Source organism: Heterocephalus glaber, unplaced genomic scaffold, assembly GCF_053883595.1.
Source record: "Heterocephalus glaber isolate CG9 unplaced genomic scaffold, H.glaber_assembly_v1.0 deba00001164, whole genome shotgun sequence".
Lineage (NCBI taxonomy): Eukaryota > Metazoa > Chordata > Mammalia > Rodentia > Bathyergidae > Heterocephalus > Heterocephalus glaber.
The window spans coordinates 685,974-702,457 of NW_028258205.1; the positions used below are offsets into that span (position 1 = coordinate 685,974).

The 16,484-nt window shown below is 37.8% G+C and overlaps 1 protein-coding gene across 2 annotated transcripts in view; it reads right to left on the bottom strand.

The window, feature by feature from the left end:
• Positions 1-16,484, bottom strand: part of Gabra3 (gamma-aminobutyric acid type A receptor subunit alpha3) — a 228,011-nt gene that overhangs the window by 8,130 nt on the left and 203,397 nt on the right. For both annotated transcript variants that reach the window (XM_004871055.3, XM_013067906.3), the window contains exon 9: positions 10,087-10,298. In XM_004871055.3, the coding sequence (XP_004871112.1) occupies positions 10,087-10,298 (212 nt within the window). The remainder of the gene's footprint in view (positions 1-10,086; positions 10,299-16,484) is intronic.

The following is a 16,484-nucleotide window of genomic DNA, read 5'->3' on the forward strand; positions in this document are numbered from 1 at the left end:
ATACAGTATGTAGGATAACTATAGTTATCATTAATTTATTGTGTATTTCAAAATGATGAAAAGAAAGGACTTTGAATGTCTTTAGTACAAAGAAATGAAAAATGTTTGAGGTGCTGGACATGCTAAGAAGTTACGAATATTTTTAAAGTAGATCTAAGAATAATTATCTGCTTTTTAAATATGGAGGTTTAATTCTTAATTTTAATTGTGCAATAATTTAGAGTAGTAACACACATAGTTTTTTTAAAAATCCCAGTGTGGTAGCTCACGTCTGGAATCCCATGCCTCTGGGAGGCTGAGGCAGGAGGGTCACAAGTTTGAGTGCAGCATGGGCAACTTAGGAACTTAGTGAGACCCTGTCTCAAAATAAAGAATGAAAAAAGCAAAGGGCTGGGGCTATAACTCAGTGTACAGGCTCTGGGTTCAACCGCCAGTACTGCAGGATAAATAAAGAAGTAAAGAAATACATAAGAAAATGAGTACACTATTACCATAGGCACCCAAATTCATTTTCCAGGTTCTCGTAGGTAATGATTTTTAATTCTCTTCATTGACTCCTAATAATTATGTCTATACATCTAAATACAAGGTGAGACTTAGAAGCATGGTGAGGACTTAAAATGTAAAACTTCATTACAATAAAGGACGCATCACCACGCTTCCATATGCACTCTGGGAAGCTCGTGTTCCAAGCCGGACTGGTTCCTCTGCGGAACAATCTGAAACTGTAGAATGCTGAGGAGGGGTGCTGGAGATTGAACTTAGGGACTTTGTGCTTCTATTTTTCATTATTTTATTTTACTTTTTTTGAGACAGGGTCTCACTGAATCACTAACATTCTTAGGCTGGGCTCACACTTGCTATCCTCCAGCGTCAGCCTCCCATTGTGCTTGAATATAGGCATGAACTACCACACCTGGCTTCACTCTTCCTTCCTTCCTTCCTTCCTTCCTTCCTTCCTTCCTTCCTTCCTTCCTCCCTTCCTTTCTTCCTTCCTTTGGCAGTACTGCATATTGAACCTGGGACTCAAAGACCTCCCCACTGGACTGTATCTTCAGCTTTTGAAAAAAAATTTGAGACAAGGTTTCACTAAGTTGCTACGTTGCCCAGGCTGGGCCACAACATGTGATCCTCCTGCCTCAGCCTCCCAAAATGCTGGGATTACAGGTGTGCGTCACTGCAGCTGGCTCACATACCACTTTTTATTGTGAGACCACATAGAATCTACTCTCTCACTGAATTTTCAAAAATATAATACGTTTTCATTAACAATAATGATTACGTTGCACATAATCTCTTAAATTTATTCCTCTTCTTTACCTGAAATTTTGTGTCCTCTGACCAACATTTCCCCTTTCTTTCCAACACTCTAACTTTGGCATCCATCATCTTATTTTCTGCATCATGGGTTTGATTTTGTACTTTTCAAAGCTGCATTTCAAATTTTTTGAACTAAACTTTATAACATTCTTCATAACCTACATAAGGAAGATGAATTATTTAATTTTTATTGTACATATACATACTCATCTTGGTCTTTTTGCTTCCCCCTCCTATCCCCTTCCTCCCATCCCCTCCCATCCTCAGATCCCCTTTCTATCTGCACAAAATCTACCTTCCTGATTTTTATCACCTATCTTTTATTTCACTCCTAAATTATTTATACCTTGGGTTTCTCACATAAGAGAAGCTCTATGATATTTAGCCTTCTGTGTATGATCTTTTCACTTAGCATTATGGTCTCAACGTTGATTTTCTTACAAATGACTCAAATTTATCCATCTTTATGGCTGAGTAGCAGTCCATTATCTGTATACACCACATTTGTTATCCATTCCCCTGGTGATGGGCATATATCTCACTTCCGTGATTTAGCTCTTGTCAGTTGTGCTGCTATAAACATGGGTATGCATGCATCACTGTGACATGATGACTTTAGCTCTTTTGGGAAGACACCAAGAAGAGGTGCAGCTGGGCCAAACAGAATCTTCACTGTTAGTTTTCTGAGGAATCTCCATCTGGATTTTGACAGTGGTTGCACCAGTTTACAATCTCACCAAGAATGTGACAGGGCTCCTTTTCCCCACAGCCTCACCAGCCCTTGTTGTTTTGAGTTTGGGATGATGGCCACTCTTTCTGGTAGTAACCCTCTATCTGAGGAGCAGCTGGCAACATTCCCCATTCTTTTTTTTTTTTTTTTTTGGTACTGGGGATCGAACTCGTGTCCTTGCGCTTGTGCAGCAGGCGGCAAAACCACTGAACTAAATCCCCAGCTCATCATTCCCCATTCTTAGGCTGTCTCTTCACTCTTTTGGCTGTTTCCTTTGCCATGCAGAAGCTTTCTAATTTGATATAGTCCCATTTGTTGATTGTTGGTTTTTTCCTTGTGCAATTAGAGTTCTGTTCAGAATGTCCCTGCCTATTTCTATGTCTTCAAGAGTTTTACCAAATTTTCCTTCCAGAAGATTCATTGTTTTGTTTTTATAAATGTGTTTGACCCATTTTGATTTGATTTTAGTGCATGGTGAGAGATATGGATCTAGATTCATTGTTTTATATGTCAATAATCAGTTTTCCCACCACCATTTGTTAAACAGGCTATCTTTGATCCAGCATATGTTTTTTAAAGATCTAGAAATTAACCTAATTAAAGAAGTGAAAGCATTTATAATTAAAACTTTAGTACTCTCAAAAAAAGATTGAAGAGCACATCAGAAGACGGAAAGACACCCCCTGCTCCTGGATAAGCAGAACCAAAATTGTCAAAAGGGCCACATTACCAAAAACAATATAGAGATTTAGCACGATCCCAATCAAAATACCAACATCATTCAGGACAGAACTATAAAAAGCAATCCTCAAATTAATACAGAAGCAGAAGAGACCCAAAATAGCAAAAGCAATCCTGGGCAACAAGAGCGAAGTAGGTGGCATCACAATACCATAAAAATCTCTATACTTTTCTTCCATATTTTATGTTTTTATTTCACAATTTATATTGTTTCTCAACAGATTATTGTAGCTATTATTTTTAATAGTTATATCTCTTAACTCATACTAAGGATGTGTTTTACACACCACCATTACAATATTATAGTATTTTAAATTTGACTGTGTACTTCCTTTCACCAATGTTTTATGCTTTTATATGTTTTTGTTACTAATTAGTGTTCTTTTCTTTCAGTTTGAAGAATTCCCTTTGCATTTCTTGTTTTTGTGGGAAACAATGATCTTTTCTTCCTTTTCCAAGGACAATTTTGCTTAAGGTAGTATTTTGGGTTGGCAGAGTTGTTCTTCAGTGCATGGAATATATCATCTTACTCTCTTCTCCTCTGTAAAGTTCATGCTGAGAAATCCACTACCAGTCTTATTAGAACTCCTGTCCATGTGATTTCCCCCCTTTCCACTCTCAAGATCCTCTCTTTGTCTTTGATTTTCAATAGTGTGATTGTGATATTTCTTAGTGTAGTCTTTTTAGATTGAATCTGATTGGAAGACTTTGATCATCTTTAGTTGGATATTTATCACTTTCCCTATATTTGAAAAGTTTTGTGCTATCATTTTTTAATTTAAAATAGTCTGTTTACCGCACTGCTTTTCTTCTCCTTTTTGAACTTCTGTATCTCAAATATTTTCTCTTTTGATGCCGTCCTATAGGACTTGCAAGCTTTCTTCATTGCTTCTACCCTTTAATCTTTTTCTCCTCTTCTATTCAGTTTATCATTCAGTTTCAGAATTTCTGTTTCATTTAAAAAATTTCAATGTCTGTTAAATTGATAATTTTGGTCATTTATCATTTTCCTGATATCAATAAATTGTTTCTTTGTCTTTTCTTGAAGTACACTGAGCTATGTTATAACAGCTATTTTAAATTATGTGTCAAGAAGCCCATATATCTCTGATTCTTTGAGAGGTTTCTTTCTCTAAATTTCTTTTTTATGTTCTGTTCTCTTGTTATAATAGAATGCATCTTGCACTATTTTCCTAGAACAGGAAAAATGAGAGAGGACATTTCTGTATTCTTGAAGGTTTGAAAATGATTAGTTCACCTCTCCACTTAAGTGATAGTTTGGTTAAACATAATTTGAAAGTCATTTGTTCCCTAGATTTATGAGATTTACTTCTCCACTCTCTTCCAACTTCTAATGTAGTTGAAAAATGTGATGCCACTCTTTTTGTTATTTCTTTGTAGATAACATTTATTTTCTTCATAGGGTTTTAAAAATCATCACTTAATCCGTGGTTTCCTGAAATTTCTATGATGATACATCCACCGTTATGTAGGCTCACGAGAACATCTTCCGTCTGGGGACATGAGCCTGCTCATTTGTAGAAATGCCTGTGTTAGTGCTCTGTTGATGCCCTCCCTTCTCTGTTCTCTGTTCACTGACTTTACAATTTGACCCAAAGCCTCTTACCTACACCTTGGCACTCTCTTTTTTTTATGGATAATTTCTTCAGTTTATTTTCCTATGTCTCTTAAATTTTTATTTTGGTAAATAATTTTAATTTCAAATGCTCTTCTTTATTCTTTGACCTTTATATTATATAGCATTCTGTTCTGTTTTATGGGAAAGATGTACACATATGCGATAAAAATCTAAAGTAGAAGTCAACTCTGCTTTTTAAAATTTGCTTTAATTCACTAAATTATCTCTGCTCCTACCCTCCAAGATGAAGTGTTTCTTTCTAATTGCTTTCGTGTATCTTTATTTTTGTTATAATCTTTGGTTTTCTCTTTCATATTGAATTTTGCTTTAGGGATCTTTGCATCCCAATACCATCTGGTAAAAGGGAGCATGTCTATGGGCCAGTGGACCTTTGCTAACCTTGACTGGTGGATTAGGATTTATAATGAGCAGGTGGAAGCAGGCCATTCAGGGGGTATCCGAAAATGTCAGTATGCAACAACTTTTCTCTGGGAACACTGATCTACTTTAGAAGAGAAGTTCTGTGGTTTTCATTTTAAGAGTATACATCATCAAATGTCTTTCACATGTTCGGCAGGCTCTGAGGTCTTGACTGTCCTGCTAACCAACACCCCTCCCTGCACCGCAGTGCCTCATTCCTGTTGTACTCCGCACATCTTAGCTTTGAGTTTTCTGGAGTTCTGAGTTACTCCACTTCGACAAATCAGTTCTTATGCTCTCCCTTCACATTCAACTTTCTAATGTTATGCTAACGTCTCTTGTCTGATGTCTCTTTCCTGGCTCTCCTGGTACTTGTGGTTTTATACTTATTTTATTAATTTACTATCATTTTAGTGGAAACTTCAGAGGAAACAGTTACAAAACACATGTAGTATATTCTCCAAAGCCCACAGTTTGAAGTTTTACTAGTATCTCTTCTTTTCTTCTCTTCCTTGCTTATCCTTCCCCAACACTGTACCTAATTCTTGACCACAACACTAATCAGAAATAAATTTTAAAATCACCTATGTTATTTAAAAAACTTCTTGCTCACTCATCCTACCTTTATAAAGTAAATAAGGTTTAGGAAGTCTTTCTAAATGAGGAAAAATAAGCTATAATTCAATTTCAATATTTTCACTTCAAATGCAATTTAATGTTTTCGTCTGACTGCTAATTTCTCCATGTCATAGCAGTACAGACAAAGTACAGGATCTTCACATTATGGACCAATTTTGTGCATTCCATAGTTAATTTTTCAAATCTCACAATCAGCTTCTTGTCAATTATTCAGATAAAGTAAGCCTGGGGAATGGAGAAGAAGGAATGCTGAGATCATTATCTTTTCAGAAGAGTTGTAGGACATACTTTATGTTCTTTTTTTAAAAAAAAATTCATTTTCAGCATTCTTTGGTTAGATAAATAGTCTTTGTTTTGACATGTACTGCAACAGTTTCTAAGATTCTATCCTAGTTCTTCTTTCTGTGCAAACCACCCCACACTTCTTCCTGGCCACCAAAACAAAAATATAAGACATAAAAAACCTAAGTCTATCTCATTTTCCACAAGACATCCATGGTAGTTTGCAGATATCTTAAACTAGCAATAATAATCCTCTTTTGACATTTGTCTCTAACCCAAGGTGGTAATCAAGTGGAAACGGTATACTCGACATGAGTCAGCCAGTACAGAATAAAAGGGCTTATGATTTTCCTTGTTATAGGCGATTCTTAACTCAGACTAAATGGAATTGGGCTTTTCAAGGTGTCTACCACAGGTAGGTTTACATATATCCCAACATATTATTTCTAAGGTGCAACCATTGATAAGCTTTTACACACCAGAACTAACTGCAGTACCCATGCATGAGAATTTCTATTCAATTTAGCAAAGGTTCATCTTTGAATTTTAGCTTGTCTTTTCAAACTTCAAAAATCTTTTTTGAATCCGAAGTCAGAGAACATTCCTCTCCCAACCAAAATTCATTAATACTAGATCATAAATTTGAATATTCTGCCTTATATGTCTTCATTTGAGTCACTGATGACAGAATTTGAGTAGAAAAGGTCAAAAAGAAAGCCCTATGATTTATCCCCAGAGACCTTTATTCAGGTTGACGCCAGTCCACCAGTGAATTCTATTTGATTTCAATTGGTCAACTGATTACATCAGCCTAACTGTATTATTTTTAAACTGCTTTCTATTCATCATGGGCGCATAATAAAAAAGTTAGTCAAATGTTTTGATAAAATCATTTCCTGGTCTGCCAGTTCATTACATTTTTTTATAAAAGCTCCTGAGATTAGTTTAGCATAATTTCTTCTTTGTGAATTCAGGCTGTATATATCAGTTGTTGCTGCTAATTGCTCTTAAAATATCCATCTAATAATACATTCTAGAGATCTTTCAGTTTATTATGTCAGGGTCAGGACATCTTCACTCTTTTCTCCTCTCTGAAACTAACCAAAAACAATAAGGCAAATTAGATATAGAAACTAAAATTGTCATTTCTTCTTCCTTTTTTTCAGTGCTTGGGATCAAACCCAAAGCCTTGCATATGCTAAGCAATTGATCTACCACTGAGCTACATCTGCAACCTTAAAATTTTATATTTGATATAACTGGAATGCTTTTATAACCTTGATTCTTAAAAGTAACATTTTAGGACCAGGGATTTAGCTCAGTGGTTTCACCACCTGCTACGCAAGCACAAGGACCTGAGTTCAATCCCCGGTACCCCCCCAAAAAGTAACATTTTATTCTGAATGCAATGAAAATGAGATCAAGAAGAAGAAACCACAAAGAACACCTGATGCTCTGGGTTTCAGCCCAAGGATAAAATTTCAAAAAGTAGGTGGCATGTCCTATGAAAAAAACAGATCATCTTTGTTTTTAAATAAAATCAGTTTCAGTCTGGTTCGCAGCGATATCGTCCTGGAATTCTGTTTGAACAATACCTAATGACAGAGGAGGTAGAGACTGGAAAATCAAGCAATATGACACCAAAAGCGCACCCATACTCACACCTGTACCATACAGAGAGTGCTTTCCTATAAGCAAGGAAAGTTCTTGCTGGGTAGAAGCAGAATTGAGACAGGAAGTAGGACTCATAACAGTTTACACAGACAAAGATGATGACCAAGTTATGGATGCACTACTGCTCACTACTGCCCCACTCACTCTCAGTCACTCCACATACGGATGCTCCCACACAGAATAGGGCTAGTGAGCAACTCCTGTGATGTAAGTTCAAGTGGTAAATGAAGACAGACTATCATGATACTAATACAAAATAGGTGCAAATGGAGGGAAATCTCTAATAAAGGACTGTTAGACAGTACACAAAAGAAGCATGGGATACATGAAAACTAAGTTATGAGAGATAAAATAAATGTAAGCCAAAATAATTGTACCATAGAAATAAAGGTGAACAAACACGGTTGAAAATAGAAGATATGCTTAAATTGGGGGGGAAACCAAATGAAAAATAAGGAGTTAAAAATTACTAGAAAAGATGAAAATGATTAAAGTCAATAATTGATAATTTGAAATAAGAAAAAGTCCAAGGGTTTGGGGATGGTGGAAGGGAAAGGGGAAAGGGAAGAAGGGAAAGAAAAAAACTATGAGAAAAAAAATGGAATCAAACTCTGTGTAGATAGGGCAGGGTGGAGGGGGTGAAGGGTGCACAGGTAGTGGGAGAAAAAATAAAAACTAAGATGCATCATGTTCTGGTACGAACACCCAATGATAAATGTAAATGTATCTTATACCTAAAATGTACCAATAAATATATACATTTAAAAATAAAAAAAAATTTAAAAATTACTAGAAAAGAAATGGTAGCCATGGAAGAGCAAAATAAGCTCCATCACTGGCATAATCTCTGCTTCTGGGAAGAGAAGAGAAGAAATATGTTTCCAAGAACGCTTTCCTGAAACATAGAAGGCAATTATTCTATAGACTTAAAGGGCTGTATGGTGTCCCAGCAAAAATTAATACATATTGATCAGGATATAGTCTTGTAAAGTAACAGGACTTCACAAATAAAAGATATATTTATATGGGCTTCTAGACCATGGAATCAAGTTTCCTATGCTGTGAGAAATTCTCATGCTGGCTCTAAATATCTGGATAACAACATTCAGTGCCAGAATTAAGTATAGAAATCATACAGAATCATCAGAGAAAGAGAATCTGACCTATCAATTGTACAACAACCCAACTATAATTCAAAAATAAGCATAATGGACACACAGTTTACATATGCAAGGAAGTAGGAAACATGGATCCCATGAGACCTTCTCAAAGAAACTTCTAGAAGCAAGCCTTAAGATAACTAATGAATAGAAAAATGGATCAAAGAAAGGAACTTATTTAAATATAGTATGATGACTAAACAACTATAGGAATTTTGGTTGCATAAAAGGCTATAAATACACTAAAACTTGACAAGGCATAAAGAGTAACAGAACAAAGTTGGGAGATAAAAGGGATTAGTAGAGAGATAAGGTGGGGCAAATATACTGATTTCTTTGTATCTTATAGTAGATGAGTGATATTTTTAATAGCTAATAAATCAATGTATAGAGGGGTAAATATATACTGAGAGCACAAAAATAACAACAGGAGGTAAAGTATATGGAGGAAACAGAAACACATTTTTCTTCTTAACTTATAGCAGAGTTAATAAGTTCTATTTAAATAAGTAATTAAAATCTATTCCAAATTTTCCCAACTCAACATTGTGTACTCTGGGGAATGAATCTTTCCCCCCAGTTTGAAAAATTTTCGATAGCATTTCTCCACAATTCTTTGAAGAGTACTGGAATAGTTCTGGAATCATATCTGCCAGTTCTTCTTAGCATATCAGATAACCTTCATCTATATCTAGATACCTGAACTCATTAAAGCATCCAGGGAAGACAATCTGGATTTCATGGTATTTACAATTCATTCCTACCAATCTCATCGGTTTATGTTCCCTCTCTTCTCTGCCATTCATGCACCAATCCAACCAATGTTCATTCAGCTTTAAATGAGTCAGATGCTGTTCAGGGATGCAGGTAAAGCCATGCTCTCAAAATGTTCATAGTCTAGTAAGGAGGCAGACCAATAACTTTAATACAAATACATTGCTTAATATCAGGAGTGTCTGCCTACATAGAAGTTAAATTTGTCTGGCACATATCCTGGAGAAAGCAGCATTTCAGTTGGTTCCGGAAGAACAAGTCTTCACTAGTCGGGGGAAAAGAACTTTTCTGGTGGAGGATATGAAGTAAGAAAAGACCCAGAAGGATGACCCAGAGTGAGACCACATTGGTTTGAGTGTGATGTGAACGTACTGGGAAGCAAGGGGCAGAGGTAGCCCCAGAGACTGTTCTCTAGATTGAAGTAGAGCCCCAGCTTCTGGGTAACATTGTAAATGACAGTGATTTTTGCCTTGAGTCTAGCAGCATCACACTTAGGTTTGATCTCAGACGACAGGCCATTAACCCCTCCGTGAAGCTTGCCCTCTTTGCCAAGAAATGCTCCAGTGGAGACCTGGATTGACGACCCCAGTGAGTAGCGCACAGCCCAACCCAGCTGCCACTGGCCATGGGCTGCTCACTCCTGGTCCCAATACAGCTCTCTCAGGACATGCTTCCCAGCCCGGGGAACTTTCTCTGCTGGGTCTCACCTTTGTCTCCGGCACCTCGGGAGTCTTCTTGCCTTCCCAGGCCCAACTCCGCTTGGTGAAATAGTTGACAGTCGCGAATTCAATCAGAGCAGAAAAGACAAAGGCATAACAGACGGCTATGAACCAGTCCATGGCCGTCGCGTACGCCACTTTAGGTAAGGAGTTTCTGGCACTGATACTCAAAGTGGTCATGGTGAGCACAGTGGTAACACCTGGAGAGAGAAGATGACAGTAGTTGCAAAGGGATGACATTGAGCATGTATTTGATGAGGTCACCAACTTCCTACTGGGAAGAAGGACCTTTATGTTATTCCTTCAAAGTAAAATACAGAGAAAGCCAAAGTTGGATGAGTCTACCCCATAACCACCCCATATAGAATGTTTCCAGGCAAGCTTTCCTGAAACACAGACGGTCATCTATCTATAGGCTTAAAGGGCAATACAGCGTCCGAAGAAAAATTAATACATGTTGATCAGGACATATCCTTGGAAAAGAATTGGACTTAGCAAATAAAAGATACATCGATACGCACTTCTAGACTATGGAATCAAGGCCCTTACTCATGCTGGCTCAGGAATAGGAACCTTCAGGGTTGCATTTCTAACAGTTTTTCTCTGGTCTCTGCTTAAACATTTCTATCAAGAAGTACATAAGCCATTTCATCGTAAACTGCTTTTAAATTAGAAAAACCGTCTTTTACAGCTGAAATCTGCCTTCTCTAACTACTACTCCACTAACTGATCTCAAAGTTCCCTCTGTGACCACATGGCAAGAAAAATTCTGCTCCCTCCTCTCCAGGACAGGCCTTCAGGGACTTGAGAAGGGTGGATATGATTTCTTGTGGCTCTACTCATCTCCAGAATGAACACGGAGCTCAGTGTTCTCCTCATGAACTCTTTTTTTGTTGTTTTTTTCAGATGGTATCTGAATGTGTATCCCAGGCTGGCTTTGACCTTGGGTAATACTCCTGCCTCTGCCTCCCAAGAGTGCTGGGATTATAGGTGTGTATCAGCACGCCCAATACAAATTTTTCCTGTTCACCTCCTTCCCCACCCTGGTAGTTCTCTCCTGAGAACTGAGCCCAAGACTCAGGATATGGGCTGAATTCAGCAGGATTTTCCCTTCTTTCATTCTGGATCATCTTCTGATAATGCAATCAACTAAAGTGGAAAGTGGTTTTATTAGTTAGTTGCCTTACACCTTAGGTCCCTACTGAGCTTCCTGGACAAAGTATTCCAACAATGTATGTCTTGTAAGGTTTTGGAAAACCAGAGCTTGTTTTTAGATCAATTGCTTCTATTTTCCTTCCTTCATTTTTAACTTACATTTAAAAGTTTTTTAAAAAATATATACTTTTACTAATATACATTTGTGATCCAGAAATTACATTTATCTTGAGGAATTAGTAAATATACATATGCATATTGCACCTTGATCATTTTTAATCTCCCTTTCCCCTTCCATCCTCTCCTCTCCTTCCTTCCCATCTCCATAGTCTACGTCCCTGTTTCCCATCTTTCTCTTATTTTGCTCTTGAGGTTATTTATATTTTTGGTTTCTTTTAAAAATTTCTCATGTTTTAGATATGGATATGAGCCATATAGTGTTGGGGGTAAAAGTATAAGCTTTACAGTCAGACCAAGTTCAACAGAAATCTGGAAAATCCCACTAACTAGTAATATGACCTCAAACAAGCTGTTTTCACCTGGCAGGCCTCAGTTTCATCAGGTGTAAAATGGGGATACTGTAATAATACCAGAAAGCAAAGAGATTTGTTGGGGAATTGAATGAGATGATATTTATAAAGTCTACAGCAAGACACCTGATGCTGAGTACTCCAAAAATAGCATGTATAATTGATATTATTTTATTGTTATTTATAATAGTATTGTCAAAATTAGTGGTATAAAATCATGCTGTTATAATTTTATAATTGTTTGCAATAATTACCTAGTTTTAACGAGTACTCCACTAGAAGTTAGAAGTTCTGACTGCTGCCACTTACTTGTTTTGTATCTTGGCAATGTCTTTAATCTCTCTGTGCTGTGATTCTCCCCACCTATCAGCCCATCAGGGTTACCTGCTGTCCTGCTGTCCCTATGTTCTGGGATTCTGATAAGGCACTTGAAGAAGAAGGAATGTTCTGAACCTCTTTCTGAGGAATGAAATACTGAAGAAGATGGGAAATACGAGCCTCCTGAGCCTGGGTCAAGTGGGCACAAACTACTGAGAGACGCTATATAAAAAAGCAAGCGGAGAAAATGCTGCTCCTGAGAACTCTGCCCAGAGTTGGCCTTGGGCCTTGCAGCCTCTGAGGTCTCTTCTCCTGTCCTACTGCACTGAACACCTCCCTTACACATGTGCTACATACATGAGCATCCACACTGGAAAGCCCTCAGTGCGATGAGAACAGAGAGCCTGAGGATACCTATGCCCACTTCAGGCAGGGAGCCAGCAAAGCTGATTAGCAAATTCTCTTTTAAGCCATGTAGGGAATCAGTTACCTGCTGAGTGCCTGTCAGTAAACCATCTGAATTTGTGCCTTGCTAAGATCTGAGAATGGAGCCCAGGGTCAATAACCCTTCGATCATACCAAGGAAGGAGTGACTTGTGGAAGAAAAAGCTTCCTCTTTCATGGCAAATGCAGTTGTCTACCCGGCACATCCCAATAACTGGAGAGAAGTGTACTGCGACATCAGTGTGTCTGGGCCCCATCTCAGTAGGGTTTTCGGGCTCTGGCCTCTGGGGTTTAATTAAGACTGTCATCTTATAGAGAGCTCTTAGCTGCTCAGAGCTGGTGAGACTCTTGATCCAGCATTTGGTATACTTCATGGAGAGACAAAGAAATTCTCAGCATTTTAAAGAGACCCAGCCTGTCACACAGTGCTTCTCTTTCAAGACTGTTCTTTGAATCCTTTCTGGAAACACTCAGTAGAACTGACTGACGGTGCTTCCTCTGAGTGCTCCTAGCACACTTCCCTGACAACAGGTGTCTGTCCCACCAAACTGCAGGTGTATCGAGTGCAACTGGCTCTTATCCTCTGGCCCAGCCAATAGCCCATGGTGCCGCGCTACATGCCCGCCCTGCAGGGTTCCTGGTGCACTTTTCTCATAGTTACTGTATTGTAATTATCGGTAATATAGTTCGTCTTGCCTCCTTTGCTTCAACATTAGCAACTGCCTGTTCTGTGCCTTACACAGAGTTAGGTCACAGGGATTCAAACTTTGAAACATTTCAGACATCAGCATTCTAAACGAGTACCCATCCTCTGCCCCTGAGATAATGAGAATGAGTCATGCTTCACCCCCTTGAGGCCAAAGCTATTTAGTCATCATCAGTCAGGCTTCATCTTTATAGGAATTAGTCAAACTTTTTCCAAAGCAGAAATATCATTTTACATGCCCATCAGTAGTGTGTGAGTTTCGATTGCCACTCAAGCTCTGATAAAGTCAACTTTTTAATTTTGACCACTCTCGTGTTTAAAGTGAGATGTCCATGAGGTTGTAGCTTAAATTTCCCTGATAAAACATGACGTGAAGCATCTTTTAATATGCTTATGGAGATTTGGATTTACTCTTTGGTGAACTATCTGCTCACGTCTTCTGCTCATTTTAAAAACTGGATTCTTTGCCTTTTCATTATTGAATTGTAGGGACCCTTTATTTTTTTAGCATATATATCCCTTGGCAAGCTCATATGTCTTATACAGTGAGATGGCCAATACATTTTCCTAACATTACCTTTTGATTAGAAGAAATTGTTGATCTTGATTAAGCCCAATTTATTAGTTCACTTTTTGATGTTGTTAATTTTTGTGCACTAAGGAATTTTTGTCTACCAAAAGTTCCAAAAACATTGCTTCATATTTTCTTCTAAGAACATCATATTTTTAGTTCTTACATTTAAGTCCATGATCCATCTCAAATTCTCTGCAATGCCATCTTTGTGATAAAGTTTCCATGTACTACTTTTAAGTTCTCTATGGTGTTTCATCTATGTATTTTTCTTTTCTTTATATGAGTGGCACACTGTCTTAATTGCTATAGATTTTTAATCATTTGTGACATCTTGTGGGATAAGTCTCTCCACTTTGTGCTTCTTTAGGCAGATATTGGCTATTCTTGGCTCTTTGTACTTACAGAAATATTCTGCAGTCACTTTTTAAATTAAAACTTCAACTTGGAGGTTTGCACATCAATTCAGTTACTGTAAATATGAATTCTAAATTAGTAGGAGGCCAAGTTTGAATTAAAAAATAATTTCTCAAGGAATTCCACATTTCATACAAGGCTCGGGCCAAAATCAAAATGTTGTCTTATTGTCTCTTTGTACTGATATGTGTAATTTTCTAGTGCTCTCTTACTTTGAGTGTATAGCATTTCAGTGGCACTGGGTTTATAAAAAAGATATTTGTATTAATTTTCTGTGGCTTCTGAAACAAATGAACTCAAATTTGGTGGCAAAGCAACACAAATCTGTCCTCACTGATGTCAACACTGGAAGTCTGAAATCAGTTTCCCTGGGTTAATGTCAGAGTCCTCTGGGGGCTACAGAAAGCAACTCAGCTTTCAGAACTACATTACTTGGACTCCTTGTCTCTTGGGCCATTTTCCTGCTTCTTCAAAGTCAACAGCAGAGCATCTCCCAGTTTGTTCTGCTTCTATCATCACTTGCTTTCTCCTTCACATTCAAATGCCCCTTTGCCTTACTTTGAGAAGAACATTGTGATTCCATGTAGGGTCTATCCACATAATACAAGATAATTTCCCAGCTTGAGGGGCATTTAATGCCCATTTAATTCCATCTGCAGAGTTACTTTTGTCATATAGGGTTACATTCGCAAGCTCCAGGAACTTGGGGCCATCATTCTGTCTACCACAGTATTTTTTGGCAACCTTCAACTTGAATCAGGCTCAATGCCTCTCTATATAACCTTAAATTTTAAACATCTGTTCACCAAAACCAGTAATTCACCCACTCATCTTCCTGTGACAATGTCACCATTTTATGTGATCAACCCTCTAGTTCTCAGTTCCTTCTTCCCTTTGGGCCTCTGAGTCTTTCCTTTAATGTTTTAGGAGCTCAGATGTTAAAGAGTGTTTTCTTATTTAGCTTTTGTAGGATTTTGTAGAGGAAGGTTTTTCAGGTTTCTACTTTGTTGCATTTCTGAAAATTGACACTGCTAGCTCACTCCCATATAGCTTCTGCTCCCTGCACTTGGCTAGAATTGTTCTTTTCAAGATCACCAAATCTAAATATACTACAGTACGAACTCACAATAGGATTCACCCCAGATGATTATTCCCTGCTTCTTAAACACTTTCTTCTCCTGACTTCCATGAGGTCATACTTTTCTGGGGTTTTTTCCTGCTTTCAAGTTATCCTTACTCTTCCTCCACTGCTGTCTCCTCCTAGACCTGATTTAAAGTATCACTTCTCTCTGAAACATCAGAACAGTTTATTTAATTAATGACAAAAGTACAGCTTCGGGATATTTGTATAAATGCCTTCTGCATGGGTACCCAGCACACCCAAGTCTATGCTTCACAGCCTCCATTACCAGGAGGCAGCTTAGTAGCCTAAAAGAATTAATTAATATTTATCTCCTAAAATCATGCAGTGAGAAAAACAGGCAGAAAACGTTTCATATATTTTAATTCTCTGAGGACAAAGTACTAATGATATGCAAACCTCTTCCTAGTTTCTCTGACTGTAGGTACAACTGAAGAACCCTTCAAACCATGTGCAGCCTTTCCTACATAGCAGCTAACTCATACTTTCAAAAGCACCAAAGTCAGATGCTCATACAAAAAGGTTATCTTTAAGCCCTAGATCAAGTCTCCCTTGTCACTTTGGTTTCTCACCCTTTACCTTCTCCAATCTGAAATCTTAGAAAACACAGATAAGAGGCCACTGTTGCATAGCCCAGACATACAATTAGAATCTTATAGAAAATAGACCGAAAGTTCAGTGAGTTTTGTTTCTGAATGCATACATTAAGTGCTGCTGCTGGAAAATGCAATATACCTTTGGTAATATACTTTCCCAAGTATCAAGGTATTTTATAGAGGGCCGGCCGGGGATTTAGCTCAATTGCCTAAAATCAAAACAACACTGAGGTTCCATCTTACTCCAGTAAGAATGGCTATCATCAAGGACTCAAAAAACAACAAAAGTTGGTGAGCTTGTGGGGAAAAAAGAAATGCTCACACATTGTTGGTGGAGATGTAAACTAGGGCAACCACTATGGAAATCACTATGGAGATCCTTCAGAGAAGTAGAAATAGAAATTTCATGTTACAGTGATACATGCATATCCATGTTTACGGTGGCACAACTCATAATAGCTAAATCCTGGAAATAGTTAACTCATCAACAGATGAGTGGAGAAAGAAG